A 16,437-nucleotide genomic window follows, 5' to 3' on the forward strand; every position below is an offset into this window, starting at 1 on the left:
GTAATATTCTTTTTCTTTAGGGCCAAATTACTTCTTTTCTTCTTCTTGTACTTTTCGATTTTTTTTTAAATTTGTTGATTAAGACTCAATTTTATTATAAAAGTAAGCAGATTCTTAAGAGAGATTCTTTCGATATTCGAAACGGCAATTTATATATATATATATATATATATAAATTGCCGTTTCGAATATCGAAAGAATCTCTTTTAATAAATTATATATATATTCATAAATTATATATATATATAATAATATATATATATATATAAAATTTATGAATTGAATAGCGACGTTCTCGCAAGTTTTATTTTGCCAATATTTTTGTTGACCTTTGCAGTCCAAGGAATCGTCGTCGGTGCTGAGCTGCGACATTTCCGCGGACGACAAGTACATTGTGACCGGATCCGGCGACAAGAAGGCCACTGTATACGAAGTGATTTACTAGAAGCCTATTTCTAATATAAAGAAAGAGACTTGCCTTTCATCCTTTAATAACGTTAAAAATCCACGAACTTCGTCAATGTGTTGTCCCACCCTTTCGCGAGGAAGGAAGGACGCGAAGAGGGAGCCCGCAAGAGAGGGGGGAAATTCTCTCCGCGGCGGCCTTAGAGCCCGTGTGACTGATGAATGTGTACATATACGCATACGCGAATCTATATTGTAACGGAAATTAACAAATAGAGGAATGAAAAATCGATGTGTGTGTGTGTGTGTGTGTGCGTGCGTGTACGTGCGTGTGTGTGTGCGTGCGCGCGTGTTTATGAATGAGCGGGAGATCAGCGATGTATATTAATTTCGCACGTGCGCGTCCCGATTTCGCGAGCGCGCGCGCGCGCGCGCGCGTTCCGATTCTCCGCCGATTACGCGCGGTACGCGTACGGGCGTAATACCTGTGCGCGCGGACGGGACCTTCTATTTGTCGCGTGTATACAACGAGCGGTACCGCGTTGGACGATGGAACGACGCTTCCATCCAACCGAAGCGGTTCGCATACGCACTAAAGTAAACGAGAAGAGCCTTCGCAAACGGTGTGATGTTAGATATACAGGATGATTCTTGATTGCGCGCCGGTACCGTCGGGAAACGGGTTTAAAAAAAAGTTGTCCGCAGCACAAGGGAAGGGAAACGCCGAACGGACGCGTAAGTTTAACTTTTATCTCCTGAGTTGTAATACATTTTTGAAAGATTATATCGCAAGCGCTTACTCCCTGTGATACACGCTACGTTCTAACGCGACTCGATGCTTGCTGCGTATTACGATTTTGTGCTACGTGTTACGGTTTTGAGAAAATATCGCAGCGTGTGGACCGCGACGAAAGATCGGGCACTTCGAGCGCTTTCTCTAACTCGTACGTCTTTTGAAGCCTAAATCTCGTAAAGTATCAACGAACAATTAAGATTCATCTTATATATGATCTTGTAGTTACGTAGGATTATAAACGCGCCTAAAGTGGACGGCCAATGAAGACGGCATCAAGATTAGCCTGGCCTACTTATCGAAAAATCGCATTACGCTTTTTAGTAAACGGATATGTGATCAGACATCATTTTACGATACCATTTCTGCAACCGCTGTATCTTCAAACGAGAATCACATTTCCTTCCTATTACCCTCTTCTGAATATTGTAAAGGTAACGGAGAAGTCTAAGAGATATTTAAGTGGCATTTAAAAAATGTAGGACATGTTCTATGCGTTTTACGATGTTTTTTTTTTTTCTTAGAAGCTTGATTGGCGCAGATTTTTATTATTGAGATATACGTCATTAACGTAAAATTGACTCGCTATGAATAATCGCGCAGATCGTTATATTCTCGGTTCGGTTCGATAATTCTCTAATTTCGACAAAAAGAAAAATCGTGCTGTATCGAGTAGTAATTTACCGAGCAAGACGAAGACGGGCACGTCGCGGGCCTCGAGTCGTCTCCTGATCCTGTCGGTGTCAGTATCAGTGTCACGATGCGCCTGTCGCTGTTTGAGACAGCTCTCGCGGCACAGAAACTAGTTTATGAACGAATACCATTTTTGCATTCGTAAATATAGTGCGATACCTACTGTGTAATAATCGAATTTCTACGTGATAATAGCGCGTATGCGTGACGACGAATGGCAAAATGCGAATCCCTGTACAGAATCCTTGTACATATTCGACGATTGTGATTAACGATTATAATACGAGACGCACGGTGTACATCGTCGCTGTACGTCGGCGTTGCGCACCCGGACTCTTTAAATATACCTATGTAAAGTACAATCCCACGCCCCCATCCCCCCTTCACCCCCGTGCACAATCGAAACAAAACTATTTCTCTACTTTTAATTAGACGACACTCGACACGCGGAGATCAATAGAAGCGGTCAGCTTTGTCGCGACGTTTGTAATATTAGTTAAATATATCGACTAATTATTAATTTAATAAAATAAATGAATCGACGTTGCGCAGAATTGAGGTCTTTATGTTGAAAGAAAAAGAGAAACTGATTGATCTACGATAATTAATTAAGGCGCTTAGTCCGATTGTAAAATATAATAAAAAGCAATTTCGTAAAATTTCTGCCTTCGATTGATCTCTCGTCCGAAAAATTAGCCGAATGGAATTCTCGACAAGCAGACGAGCGCGAATTGCCATGCAATCGCCGAAATGAGTGAAATTATACGGTTCTCTATTGTGTTCTTGACGTATATATATATATATGTATTAAAACCGAGTGACACTTTGAGAAGAAACAGATGGTTACTTTGAATTTAAGCTTAGTCGCGACGAAAATGGTGTTCTCGCGATTCTCGTCTAGCTGGCGAACACGACGAACTGAAAGGTTTTTTGATTGAATGCATTATATGTAGGGAAAGATATGTCATGTAATTAATGATGACGTATCCGCAAATTTCTTGAAGGAAAATAAATAAGGATCCATTCCACTTTTCCCTGTTGCATTTTTAGCAATAATAATATGTGACAAATTTTAATACTATGATTTTCTTTATTGTCTCGCAATCAAGTTGGACTTTCCCAATTTTCTCTTTCAACCCCTCTCTCTCTCTCTCTTTCTCTCTCTCTGATAAAGGAAAATAAAATCGTTCTTCGTAACGGGTTTCTTACGCGCTTTCTTGGAACGTACCATCGGATTTCGAATCGACGAATCCGATCACTCGTGTACTCTGCGCGATAGAATATAAACAGCGATTACACCCATCGATTTAGGGGTCATCACGAGTGAAATATTGTTCATTGGTAAACCTAACGCCACGTTTGATAAAGTAAGTGTCATAATACGCGAAGTAGCAGTGCGATTATAGTTAACGTAAAAACGGGACATACAGAGAAAGTACTTATACACGTGCACTACCGTCAAAACTTGTAGTGAGACAATTTATTGTTGATCGATGCAAAAAAAAAAGCAATTTCGAAGGAAGGAGACTCGAGAGAAGGAGAAAGTAAGTACAAGATATCACAAGTTTGCTTCCGATAATTTTCGATGTATTTACATTTTACGTGTAATCCGTGTGTACAAGATCGTTAAAAACATTAAATGTTTATACTCGCGTTATGATAATCTATCCATGTATTTACATGTTCTTCCGTGTGTACAAGATCGTTAAAAACATTAATGTTTACAGGCTTGCTTTCCTCTTCTTTTTTTTCACCTTTTCTCTTTCTCGCAGAAACTGCATCGCATGCCCCGTATTCCGCGCTCTCTCTCTCTTTCCTTTCGTCGGATTACTCGTCTTTCTTTCTTAAATATTTCTCTGTCGTATCGCCGTTGCTTATGTACAAATAGAAAAATTCTAGTAACGTCATCGTTATGTGCCAGAGATCATACGCATCCATCCTTCACACAAATCGTTCGTGTGAACATTTGGGCACGCTCTGGGTTTTTCGTTTTTTTATTTTATTTTTATTTGTTATTAATCCGAATCAGCGACACGATTTCGCACTTATACTTTCGAGATAAAATCAAGATCGAGAGTGGAGGCGTAGGGAATCTAAAAATTATATATATATATATATATATTATATATATAACGTGACGTTTTGCAAATTCTCTTATCGCACCATGTATAATGTCTCATACATGCATACATACACATATTCTCATCACATTTTATGTGTGTGCATATATACATGTATATACACACACACAATCAGAAGATACATAATACAATCGACTTTTGGATTAAACGATTTTACAGGAAATGTACATTATATAGTAAGTAAATGGTGATACTCTCTCCGCACTTTGTTTTCGAGACTTAGGTTTACACTTTACAACCGACGCTTTTTTCTTTCATTTTCCTCTTTTTTTCTTCTTCTCCTGGAAGGTACCGTAGTTTCGGAATTTTAAACATTTCAGAGAAACACGTGTGTCTCGTATGCAGTATGATAATGAAACGGCAAACGATTCAGTATGGAAAATTATTCGAATATCTTTTGCGAGAATTGAATACTTGTACAATGATGAGGACCGACTTACCGTGCCTGCAGTCGATCGTTATCACCGCGCGCGCATCAATTTTCACCTTATGTGTCTATCTACAAATATATAGGATTGTAAAAAGTTATACAAAAGTACAATACAAGTCATCATATTGTGTCGCAGTTTATAATCGCAACGAATTATTAAATCAATCTAAGTAAAAATTTGAAACAAAGAGGGAATTTATTTAAAGCTATATAACATTGAATCGCTTTGATTACTTTAAAGTTTTAATAACCTTCCGTCATACAGAACATTATAAAAAGTATCCCTGCGTCTCTCGAGAATAATTGTGCTCGCGCAAGCGCAATTGAGAACTGAATACATTTGGTCGTAAAACTGTACGCTTCTCACCGGAATGGTACGTATGTGAATTTACACGTTCTCGATTCGTTCCGGTAGAAGGTCCTTAATTCTAGAAAAGGCTAATAACTCATTCGAATTGCGTTCGGAGTTACGGCAACGAATATGTCCAATCGCGGCAATTGCTTTAACAAAAAGTTTCGTAAAGAAAAGAAAAATGTAACGACAACAAGTTTAGACAATAGATAAAAATTCGTCGTAATCATATTATTAAAAAAAAAAAAAGAAAAGTGCAAAAGGGATATATTGCGTTGCTATACCCCTTGCAATGTTGCCAGATTCTGTTTCTCGCTTCCATACTTGCGAAGAAAACGGTCATATTAAGGCTTCTATTTCTTCACAGCCATATGAATTGTAATGTCAGCGGCAAGAAACCGTATGAATCTTTGTCTTATAACATGTATCTACATACTATTTCTTTATATATATACACACATATATATATCACTATGTATGTGTATATATACATAAATACATATACACACATACACACATGTTGGAAATTAATTTTTTCATATATATATATATATAATTATCTAAATTATATACATAAAAAAAAATATTTTTTTTTTCATGTATATAATTTAGATAATTACATATATATGTAAATATATATAGATATCATGTGGATATATATACATACATATATATATATATATACACACATATAATATTATGGATCGAAAATACGCTTTCATTTTTTTATATCAATAAATGCACAGGTATAATTCAGTCTGCATGCTATACCATGCGATGACAATTCAAAATTTACATCATTATTAATTTACAAATTAAAAGAGAACTGCGGTGTAATGTATGTTATCAAACGTGCATACAAGGAAATTTTATTTTGACGTGTATTGCTAAAAAAAACGATTCTCGATTTCTCACTTGACATCATAATTTAATGACCACAGTAAAGAAACAGGAGCTTTTAGCAATTCCAATTGAAGTCTTGTTTTATAATAACTATTTGACAGACATGAGCGGTAATCCAATACATACACTTGCATACATTTCGAGAGGAAATATAGGAAAGTAGGATAATTGACGTACCGCTTGGTCATTTTTATCTGTCACACAAGTCTGCCGGAAATATTAATTATCGATCAGAGTAAAAAACGCGGGTTTAAAATAAGAGATATTTAAGAATACGAATTTAAGTAGTTTTCACACGCCGATTTTCAATTTTCAACAAAATGTTTTAACAATAACAATCAGAGTCTGGCAATTTTGCTGTTGCTCTGAGCAACATGTATATATGAAACATATTAAAGGTTTTATTTTTTTCTATATATGTATACCTCTCCGCGTTCATTAGCGTAAATTATATTTACAAAGTTGCGCTAAATAGATTTATATATATGTATATATACATATACACACACATAAATATAAATCTATGTATATCATATTATCTTACTATTCTTAAGGCTAGTTTAGCTTGCTGCACACACGTGACGTGGTCCATGTGACATGTGAAGACACTGGGTGGTCAGTCGCTGTCCGAGCCCACTGGATTGATCTTTTTCCTTTTTTTCGCTTGCTTTGGATTCACGATTTCTTCTTCCTAACGGCAAGAAAAATCATTCATTAATTTTTTCAATAATAATATATATGATCAATAATTAATTGATAAGTAATATAATATATAATCACACACATTATACTGATTTACATAAATAGGTATAATTTTTAAGAAATCATTACCTCGCTACTAGAGGTGCTGTCAATATGATATCGCGGAAGTGGTCTCTTCGAGTTGGATCTTTCTCTCGTGTTAGCGCCGGTTTTCCTGTGACCGCCCTTACTGCCCGCGCCTCCCCCAGAGGCAGCGTGTTTCCTCGCGGAACTACTCGGTGGCGGTGGTTCGTTCTCCTCGTTGACTTCCGCAAGCGCAAAGAGGTCGCCGTAACTTTTCCTGAGTGAATCGCTGCTCGCCGCTTGCGCCTGCTGTAATGCCCTTTGCATCCCTTCCGAGTGATACAACTGTAATTCCGCGGAGGACACACAGTGCTGGCGTAACTGGTCCAAGTGGCCGAGAACTTGTTCGCCGGTAGGTGGACCTGATTGCTGGTTCTGCTTGGCGCCAGAACGTTTCCGTTTGTTCGGACTGGTCGCGGGATAACGGGTGCTGAGTAGATTCGCGAGCAGCTCGCCGAGTTTCTCCTCGTAATCGCGACACCAATAACGTAGCGCGGCCACGACAAACATATCGCCCTCGACGCTTTGCCGGGCGAGTAGTTGTCGTAGAAGATCCAAGGTTGGCCTATAAACATTGTATCAGTCGAATATAGTATTGTACATAGAATATAAAGTTCATATATCGAATTGTTTTCGTAGCAGATTTTTTAACCGGGGACGGAGACTTTCCTATGGAGGGTATGGAGCTTTCCACATCCAGAGATCCCGTGGATGTGGAATTCCACATCCTGAATTCGGGGTATTTAAAACAAATTTTTTTTAAATAATTATCTAAAAGAGCTAGTTCTTGCGTGATATCAAGATAAAATTACAAGAAAAATTCAAAAGTCTTCGTCCCTGTTTCTAACGATTAGCGATTATATTCTACTCACTTTTCTTGCTTAAGCATAAACAAGATTGAGGTGAGCGCCTCCGCGTGATTACGAAACTGTAGCTTCGGCAAAACCGGCAGTACGTAATCAATGGGAAAATCGTGTGCAAATATGAGCTGCCAGAAACAGTATTGCTCGAATGTCTCCCAATTCAAGCTGGCCGTCAGTAGCGTGGTGAACGACTCCTTCTTCAACATCTTCAGATGGCCCTGCATTATCTGGCAAACTAGATCCTGTAACTGGCACGAGTCCACGGTGGACACGACCAGGTGCAACAGCTGGACGTTTCCGACGGCGACGTTTTGAAATCCCGTGTACACGTCGGGCACGAGGTAACATAACATGAATATATTATCTTCGTGGCAAAGCTGCAATGACGGTAAACAACGTATTAAGAACGTATCGCTTTGAGTATTACAAATATTTCTTTTAATTACATCTGTATATAAAACTCGTACCTTTAAATCTTGCACCAGACACGCGTCCAATTTCTTTTCTCGCTGCGCGCAGAAGTCCTTGTATACCGATGCTTTGACGTCGTTTAGAACATTGCTGAAATAGAACAGTTCAGAGTTTAAAGGATTTTTCCTTCTTACTGTTTGCCTGTTCGATATTTCATGTTTTTCGTCTAACCTCGGCTCGCCTTCTCTCTTCTCCTCTTCTCTGCCCCAGACTTTTAAGAAATAAAGAAGGAGATAACCGATCTTGGACTGAACCGACTGCATTTCCGCCAGCACCCTGGCCAGAAGCTTCCGCCTGTTATCCTCTTCTTTGCACAATTGAAATTGGTTTCGAAACATAACAAACAACGGCGTGCTTATACTATCGGCCAGCACCTCCTCGTTCAGATTATCCGACGGGAAGATCTGCGTCGTGATCTGCGGCGATAAGATAGTTGATATGCAGGACGCTAACGCGGGTATCGTTTCTGCATCTATTTCGTCCTCCACGATCATTTGTACTATCCTTTCCATCACTTGGCACCTCGACTCGTTGTCGGTCTCCGTATGCAACGTTTCTATGCTGGTCCTCAACTCCTCCGGCTCCAATATGAGACGCAGATGCGACGTGATGTCCTCCTTCTTCACGACGCAGTTCGCGTTCTTCTGATCGTTTTTCAGTTTTACCGTAGACAACGGTACGTCCTCCTCGTCCTCTTCTTCTTCTACTTTCGTCACTATTCTAAAATACAGATAAATTCGTGAAATTAGAGCCTACGTCTGTAATATGAAGCTTAATTTTTTCGATACGGAATATGCTCATAATCATTTGCTAGTGAAATTAAAAGCCTACGCCTCTGAAATATGAAGTTTAATTTTTTTCGATATGGCATATGCTCATAATCATTTGCCAGATCACAATCGAAAACGATAACAACAAACGTCTACAGTCATAGTCACTGTGCCACAGTCACCGAAGTTGTAGTCGAATCTCAAATCTTTTATCGTCTTTTACTATAGCTCGCGGCTATAACGGATGTATTGACGAGTCATCATAGGATGAAACAAAGCTTCAGTCTATGATCTTTCCGTATAGAAAAGATTAATGTATTAACTATATGCGTTAGATATTGCAGTACGGTACATGCAACATGATAGTTAAGTTACCTAAGAGGAGACAACTCCTCTTCTTCGTCACTGAACGTTGGTTCGGGATCCTGTGCCACGTGGTTGTTCTCCACGGTAGAATTCGTGGTATTTTCTATTATAGTCCCAGGATTATGCTCCTTGTTGAGTTCTTCCATTTTACCTGAATATTTCAGAACCTTATTACCTGCTTAAGGACACGATGTAAAAAAGTTAGTAAGCGATAAATGTGCTGAAAACTGAAATATGATTCGTCAAATATGTCGTAGAAAATGTTTAGAACAACGGCACTATTGAGGTAAAGTGAAAAAATACTCCACTATGTGGCGCTACCAGGTGGAGGCGTTCTCTTGTTCGCTAATGTCAAAATATTCGTACGATGTTTTCTATTTAGCGACACAAATTGGTAACAAATGTCATTCTATCTTTGTGGTCACTGAATGTTGAAAAAATGCTTGTGTCGATTTGTGGTGCTAAATGAAAAGTACTTGTAGTGAATAACAAAACGCAGCCAAAGTCTGTCACTACTTCACATATTTCAAAAACAATTTAAATTTATGAAATACATATTTTGAACAGTTTCCAAAATATAGTGGAAGCAGAAAATCTGTTCGCTTGCACTTTTTGCACTAAAAACTTTCACTTTCTTTCTCTTCAACGCCCAAATATGTATTTATCTCGTTTCAAATGCAAAAATTTTTAGAAATTTGGAGCAACGCGAACAAAATTAGACTTGTAGACAACTTGTAGACACTCTGTATGCTATCACCTATGAGATACCATTAAAAAATCCTGAATAAATTTTCGTGACCATCAAAAGAGCCCAAGGGGCCCGAGGTTTTTGGAAGCAATTAAAAAGAACACAGATAGTATCGAGTATTAGATAGTATTGATATAATTTTATAAAGAATTAACTCCCATAAGAATATCGGTCTTTAATATTATAGTATCTCGTCGGTGATATTACACATATCCAGAAACTGAAAATTTAGAATTTTCTAAATATTTCATATATATACTTTCAGTTTCTCAATACATTTTTAGTGTTCTTTCTAGTTGCCAGAATTTTCATAAAAAGAAAAATTATTTCGGAAGACCAAATTTATAAAAGTTTACTAAAACACATAGTTTCTGAAACATAAAGGCTTAAAAGTCAATCATAATTGAGATATAAGAAATCTCGTCTTTAAATGCCAATCCATGAGTCGTACTTGTAGTATTATCCGGATAGCAAAATACTAGCAATTTGCTGGCAGATTGGCAGCAAATTTGATCAAGGCTTAAACAACTTTTTTTCTAGGTGAAAAGTGAAAACATCGATTACACACTAATAAGATATCTTTAATAGTATCTTATCGGTATTTTCACTTTTCACGTTTCCGCCCTAAAGAAAAAGTTAAGTAATATCCTGTTTTCCACTGCAAATCTAAAAGACGTCTAAGAAAACGTCTTAAAGACGTCTTATATCTCGATTTTAGATATTGTATTAAGCATCGTCTACAATAAGACTTAAGTTTTAAGAAAATTGATCAATCATAGTCGATTATTCATCTCATATGAGAAGGATAATCGATTGTGATTGGTCAATTTTCTTAAATCTTAAGTCTTAAGTCTCATTGTAGATGTTGCTTTTATCTGGATATCGATGATGCTTTTTTTTTTTAGGGAATGTGAAAAGTGAAAAATTTTTCCAAGCAGGAACTACAAATTCTACTTGATTTCTGTTAGCATTCTGCTGACATGGCATATCAGTAGACCTTGCCATATTTCTGGCGGCACTTTATCGACATCGTCAGGCAAGTACAGACTCTGTATGCAATTGATTGTCTTTCTGGCTTCAAAAATTGCTAGCATGCTCTAATTAAAATTTATCTCTGTGGCTTGGCTGAATAGTGAACACGCATATGCCAATCTGAGCTGCGTTCCAAAACTTCACTCGATTAACTAAAATCTATAATTTATGTGATGTAAACTATAGAGTTTACAGTTTTGATCAGAGCTAGGGCCTTGGCACACAGAAAAAATGTAAAGAAATTAACATGTTGAGTTTGCTACTTTTTGTACGTTATGGTCTTACGTCCTCGATTATGATTGGTCGATTCGCTTACTGCTTAAATTTTTCTGGTCCTTAGGCCGTGAGCACAATGGAGGAAAATATTATTTTTAGTATTTAATCGCGATATACACGGTGTCTGATAGGAAATTCTATATTTATTTCAGTTCCTAATATTTCCTCCATTGTGCACATGGCTTAACAGTCTATAATGTCTGACGATGTCGTCAAACTGCCACCAGACGTTACCAGAAATGTGGCAAAGCCTTGCTGACATGCTATGTCAGCAAATTGAAATCTGCATATTCAGCCAAGCCTGCAGAGATAGAATATTTTGATTAATTGAATAGAGCGTGCTAGCAGTTTCTGAAGACAGAAAAGCAATCAGACAGAGTTCACGATGTCTGACAATGTCGGCTAACTGCCACCAGAAATATAACAAAGCCTAATGACATGCTATACCAAGAGTTGGTATAGACATCAAAACATAAACTGTCTAATTGTTTCTGTCTTCAAAAATTGCCAGTTTATTCAAAATCTATCTCTTGACAGGCTTGGCTGGATAATAAACACGAAGATGCCAATTTGCTTGCATAGCATGCCAACAAGAATTGTCATATTTCTGGCTGCAGTTCGTCAACATCGTCAGACATCATAGACTGCGTTCAGCAGAGAAAGCATTTCTTCAACTGTTGTGAAATTCTTCAACATGATTGGGTTTTACCCTTGAATGCTTTCGAGGAGGATGTATTTTTGATAAAGTTACTATTTTCTAGATGGTACTAAAAAGACATGAAGATTACCTCCACTTTTTAAATGGAATTAAGAAAATATACAGTTGCTTTATAAAAAATTTTCAAAGCAATTCTATGTTTTTTTTTTTACACCAATCGATTCATCTCATTATTTTGTGCATAAAAGTATTAAGGTACAATTATCCAGAAATCAATAGTTTATGAGATATTTCATACTTTATGTCAAAATATGGTATGATAAAGTATTTCAAATATCTCGTAATATATTGATTTTTCGATAACTTTACCTTAACATTTTTATATGTAGAATAATTAGAGGAATCATATTATGTAAAAAAAATTATATAATTCCATTCAAAAAGTAAAGGTAACCTTCATATCTTTAGAGCTCCTCCATTTAGAAAAAAAAACAACTTGACCCTTTGAATCCTTTAAATAATCACGAAAATTTTCTCAGGATTGATGGTCTTTAGTATGTCGGCGACTCTAGTAAAAATGTAATTTAAAAATATTAAACTTATCCCGATAAAAGAATTTACAATAAATCTCGTTTCAAAAAGTGCATTATGACTCATTTTGATTTTTAAAAATTTTTGATTGTTAATACTAAAATAATTATCAATTATTTGTCAAAAAGAGCTATTCAAACCTTATAATAAATATCATTTTTGATGTGTATTAAAGTTCTTTGTCAAATTGACGAGTTAACATATCATTTATGATTCGTCTCCAGCCTAGTACTGTTCAATATATTTTATTTGTGAAATGTTCAAATTAACTAAGAACTCAGTTGATGTAAACTTAGCAATTAGTATGAAAATGTAAAATAATGGATGTTTTTGTTTAAAATTTATATCCAAGTCACAGATTTCTATATTAGATCCGGTCGCTAACTTAGGTAGTGAGGGTGAAGTAGCCGATTAGTATCATACGCATTGCACATGATCAACGTTCTCACTCTGCACATATATGTTTCATATATATTTTCATAAAAGAATGCACTGTGTAGTATAGAAATCTGTGTATCCAAGTAGTCTGTGATACATAGATCTGTTCGTGTTGTTCAAACTCTCCAAAAATTTCTGTATAAGTACAGAAATATATTTGGACGTTGGAGAGAGAGAGAGAGAGAGAGAGAGAGAGAGAGAGAGAGAACAAGAATTTTTAATACAAACAACACGAACAGACCGCATAATATAAGTTTTAATAATTTATCTTAATCAAGAATTCGAACCCTCTACAACACAATGTATCCACTATGCATAACACATTACAAATTGTTTTTAAGCCAGTTTTTAATGTAGATTAATCATGGTTTAACTTATTTTTTATCTTTTTCTGGTTCTAAGAATTAAAAAAAAACTAAAGAGTAAATTAAACAGAAATTAAAATTAATCTACATTGATAGAAATGGACATAAATAATATCTCAACCTCCCGTTTTGAAGAGTGCATTAATTATGACTCATTTCAATTTTAAAAAATTTTTGATTGTAAATATCAAAATAATTATCAATTATTTGTCAAAAAGAGCTACTCAAACCTTATAATAAATATAATTTTTGATGTATATTAAAGTTCTTTGTCAAATTGACGAGTTAACATATTATTATGAATCTCCCCCTCTAGGCTTAAAACTAGTCAGTCCATATTATTCAATTGCGAGCCAAGCAAACTTCAATTAAAAATTAAACTGTTTTAATCATAAAAATTAAAAAAGAAATAGACCCATATTCGGAACGAGTTTATAATATGTTGATGTTAGCGCGCTAACAAGTCTTGAGTTTCGACAGCAGTACAGTCTTTCAACTCGCGTACGATATACGATGTATTTTGGAGCGATCAGGTTCACATTTACGAAATTGTTCGAGAATCCACTGTTTCGAGTAGCAGAGTTTATGCTCTAAAGTTCAGTGTCTTCCAACTCGAGCATGACGTGCAATATACAACGTACGACTATGTTAGCGCGCATTTAGCACATAGTTTACGTTATATACATATACTATAGAACAATCCCCTTTTCTAACTCTTGCACGGCGTGCAGTATTATAAGCGCGTTCTAAATATGGGCGAAAATTTTCGATTACACAACGTAATCGAAAATTTTATTTATCTGAAGAGTATTTCTTTTACGATAATGCAATGCGTGTTAATAGAATGTTCATAAAGATAGGTTGGCAGGATGCTTTACCAGGCTCCGTATTCGGTGGCAGACAAAATTCTTTAAAGGTCTCTCGTATCTTGCTTCTTAATTCTCGATCGAGTTTCGGGCTATCGAATAACGGGTATAGGCTAGGCAGAACGCGTTTCTCCAGAATTTGCCGCAACGATGAAAATATGCCATTTCTGACTTTGTCCGTTAGCGCGGGATAAAAGTTTGGTATTATCTGTAAGTGTAAATTTTTATTCCTATTACATTCTGAATTTCCCGGTGAAGCAAATACGTATGTATATATACACGTGTGCAACTCACCCTGCATAAAAAATCTAGAAGGGTGGCAGTGACGGGTGGATGAGACCTCATTGAATTGTGCATAACAAGAATCGCAGGTTCAATATTCATGATATTGTCTTTGTCAGGTTCGAAAAACAGCCAATCGTAGAACAAGGCCAGCTTCGCGTTGCTGGCGGCCACGGTGGAAGTGCACGTTGTGAACAGCCAGCCTATTACCGCCCATCGCGGGATAATGTCGGAGCACAGCAGTTCGTTCGTGGGATGTATAACTCCGACGATGAAGCGAATAAGATCGCACCTCAACGACTGAGATTCGGGCGTTGCCAGGTATTGCCGCTGAAACCAATCCTGATAACGCTTGTGATTGCCGAAGCGGACGTTGCTCGTGAGAAACACGAGTTTCCTCTCCATTTCCGGCGTCAAGCGGGACTGCAGGAATCGCCTGGAGGTTCTGGTTTGCAACAGCTGAAGGACGCCGCTAAAATTTGGACAGAGAGTTTTCGGATTGAGTAATACATCCTTCCAGAGCGCTTCGAACTCCGGTATTCTCGCGACGTTCTGCAGCAAACGAACCAGATCTCTGAAAAAAAAAAAAAAATACAATTGAAACGCGTTAGTTTGCCTGACGTTCCGCCATTCGAGAGCTCTCTAATCGCGCCAGTACCTTCCAATGGCCAGACAGTCCGCCATTCGTTCCCTTATCAGGGATACCGTGAAGGTCACTTCCTTTTGCCGTAAACCAGCCAGATGAGGTGCATTGTGGTCTTCTATTAATCGTAAATACGTGTACACAATTGATGCTACTAAAAACGGAAATTTGTCCAACCACGGTCGATTCTCTTGAAAAATATCCAAGAGGGCGTCAACTAGGAATAAGTTCTTCGGGGAAATGTCCCCGCCTGCCGCATGCCTCAACAAACTCAAACAAAGGTTGTCCACATTTGTTACACTAGTCCTTATCATTTCCCTTAGCAACCACAGTAACTGGCTCCTGGTAACGTCATTTAATCTCAAATATTTCTCCAGTACTAGTTGATTGAGATGGAGCAGCACAATGGCTAGGCCATCTCGTGTGATCAACGTCAAGTCCCTGTAACTCTTTGCAGCGTTCTGCGGATCCGTCAGGATCACCACCAGTAAACCCAGGGAGACCTCCTCGTGCGTCTTGTCCTTGCACACCGCATTGTTCAGCGTGTCGTGGACCTCCTTCTCCGAGAGTCCCGTGATCAGATTTTGCAACGTCGAGTGGCATCTTTCCAATTTCTGGAAGAGAAAAAAACATTGTATCCAGTGACCAGTCAAATAGTTACACATTGTATCGCTCGATTCCACTGACTCGAAGAGCCAAGGGGTGTGCAAGGGAATCACGTGAATTTTTATCTAATACTTTAGAGAGAGTCAAAGTGCACACTTTGAGCACGCAAGGAAACAACACTCCAATTTAGAACGTGACCACGTGCCGCAAGTCGAATCGCTCGACGGAACGCGATAGGTAGGGGAGTGCGGGGGACGCGGAAGGAAGGGAGAATCGGGGAAGGGAAATCGCCCCACGGGGATGATCCCCGCTGTTTTCGAATTCCGCGCGAGAACGCGCGTTTTCGCATGTGGCGCCGCGCGTTCGCCAACGTGCGCGACCGTCGCAACAATGGCGGAGGCCCTCGCACCCGATACGTACCCAGTGACTATTTCAAATATTTATGTTACCTCTTCCAGCTCGTCCTTGTTCTCGACGCAGCTCGTGTTGAATAGCCGGGACGTCGGGGACTTCGGCTGCTCCATCGCTCGCTGGCTGCGCCGGGCGGCCGGCCCGTGAACCGTTACTCGAGGCCCCGTCGAGCCCTCAGCCCTCAGCCCTGTGCCCCTGGCCGCTTGTGCTCGCCTCCGTGCATCGTGATCGTCTCGCTGGCCTACTCGTTCGCTCTATCTCGCTCACGGCCTCACTCTCTCGCTCCCTCTCGCCCCCTCTCGCTCGCACCCGCGGCACGGTATCGCTCGCTCTCTCGCTCTCCCTCTTTCTCGCTTCCTCCCACCACGCCACCCCTCTCCGTCTCTCTCGCTCCTGCTCGACTCTCTCCCTTCTCGCCGCCCGCTCCACCTCGCCCGACGACGTGTGCCCGTGCCGTGTGCGCGGAGGACCAGCCACCGTGTTTATACCTCGCGTCTCCGGCGGACCTC

General features: G+C 38.7%; 2 protein-coding genes across 4 annotated transcripts in view; one reads left to right on the forward strand and one right to left on the reverse strand.

The window, feature by feature from the left end:
* Positions 1-4,277, forward strand: part of LOC105450482 (protein groucho-like) — a 66,777-nt gene extending 62,500 nt beyond the window's left edge. Inside the window, 1 exon segment of the mRNA XM_011690334.1 lies at positions 338-4,277. Within this exon segment, the coding sequence (XP_011688636.1) occupies positions 338-445 (108 nt within the window). The 3' untranslated portion in view covers positions 446-4,277.
* Positions 4,278-6,199: 1,922 nt separating this feature from the next.
* Positions 6,200-16,045, reverse strand: LOC105450418 (integrator complex subunit 3). Of its 3 annotated transcripts, none has more exons than XM_011690239.1 (10): positions 15,967-16,045; positions 14,927-15,525; positions 14,281-14,842; positions 13,999-14,194; positions 9,022-9,163; positions 8,048-8,596; positions 7,873-7,966; positions 7,415-7,782; positions 6,549-7,107; positions 6,200-6,408 (listed from the first exon to the last, which is right to left on the reverse strand). In XM_011690239.1, the coding sequence occupies exons 1-10, from the start codon at positions 16,039-16,041 to the stop codon at positions 6,334-6,336; spliced, it is 3,219 nt and encodes a 1,072-aa protein (XP_011688541.1). In that variant the 5' UTR covers positions 16,042-16,045; the 3' UTR covers positions 6,200-6,333. The 3 variants fall into 3 exon arrangements, with proteins under 3 accessions (XP_011688541.1, XP_011688539.1, XP_011688538.1); XM_011690237.1 differs by having other exon boundaries at positions 9,022-9,190; XM_011690236.1 differs by having other exon boundaries at positions 7,873-8,596; positions 9,022-9,190.
* Between the last annotated feature and the right edge of the window lie 392 nt (positions 16,046-16,437).

This window comes from Wasmannia auropunctata, unplaced genomic scaffold (assembly GCF_000956235.1).
Source record: "Wasmannia auropunctata unplaced genomic scaffold, wasmannia.A_1.0 LD336061.1, whole genome shotgun sequence".
In the NCBI taxonomy this organism is placed as follows: Eukaryota; Metazoa; Arthropoda; class Insecta; order Hymenoptera; family Formicidae; genus Wasmannia; species Wasmannia auropunctata.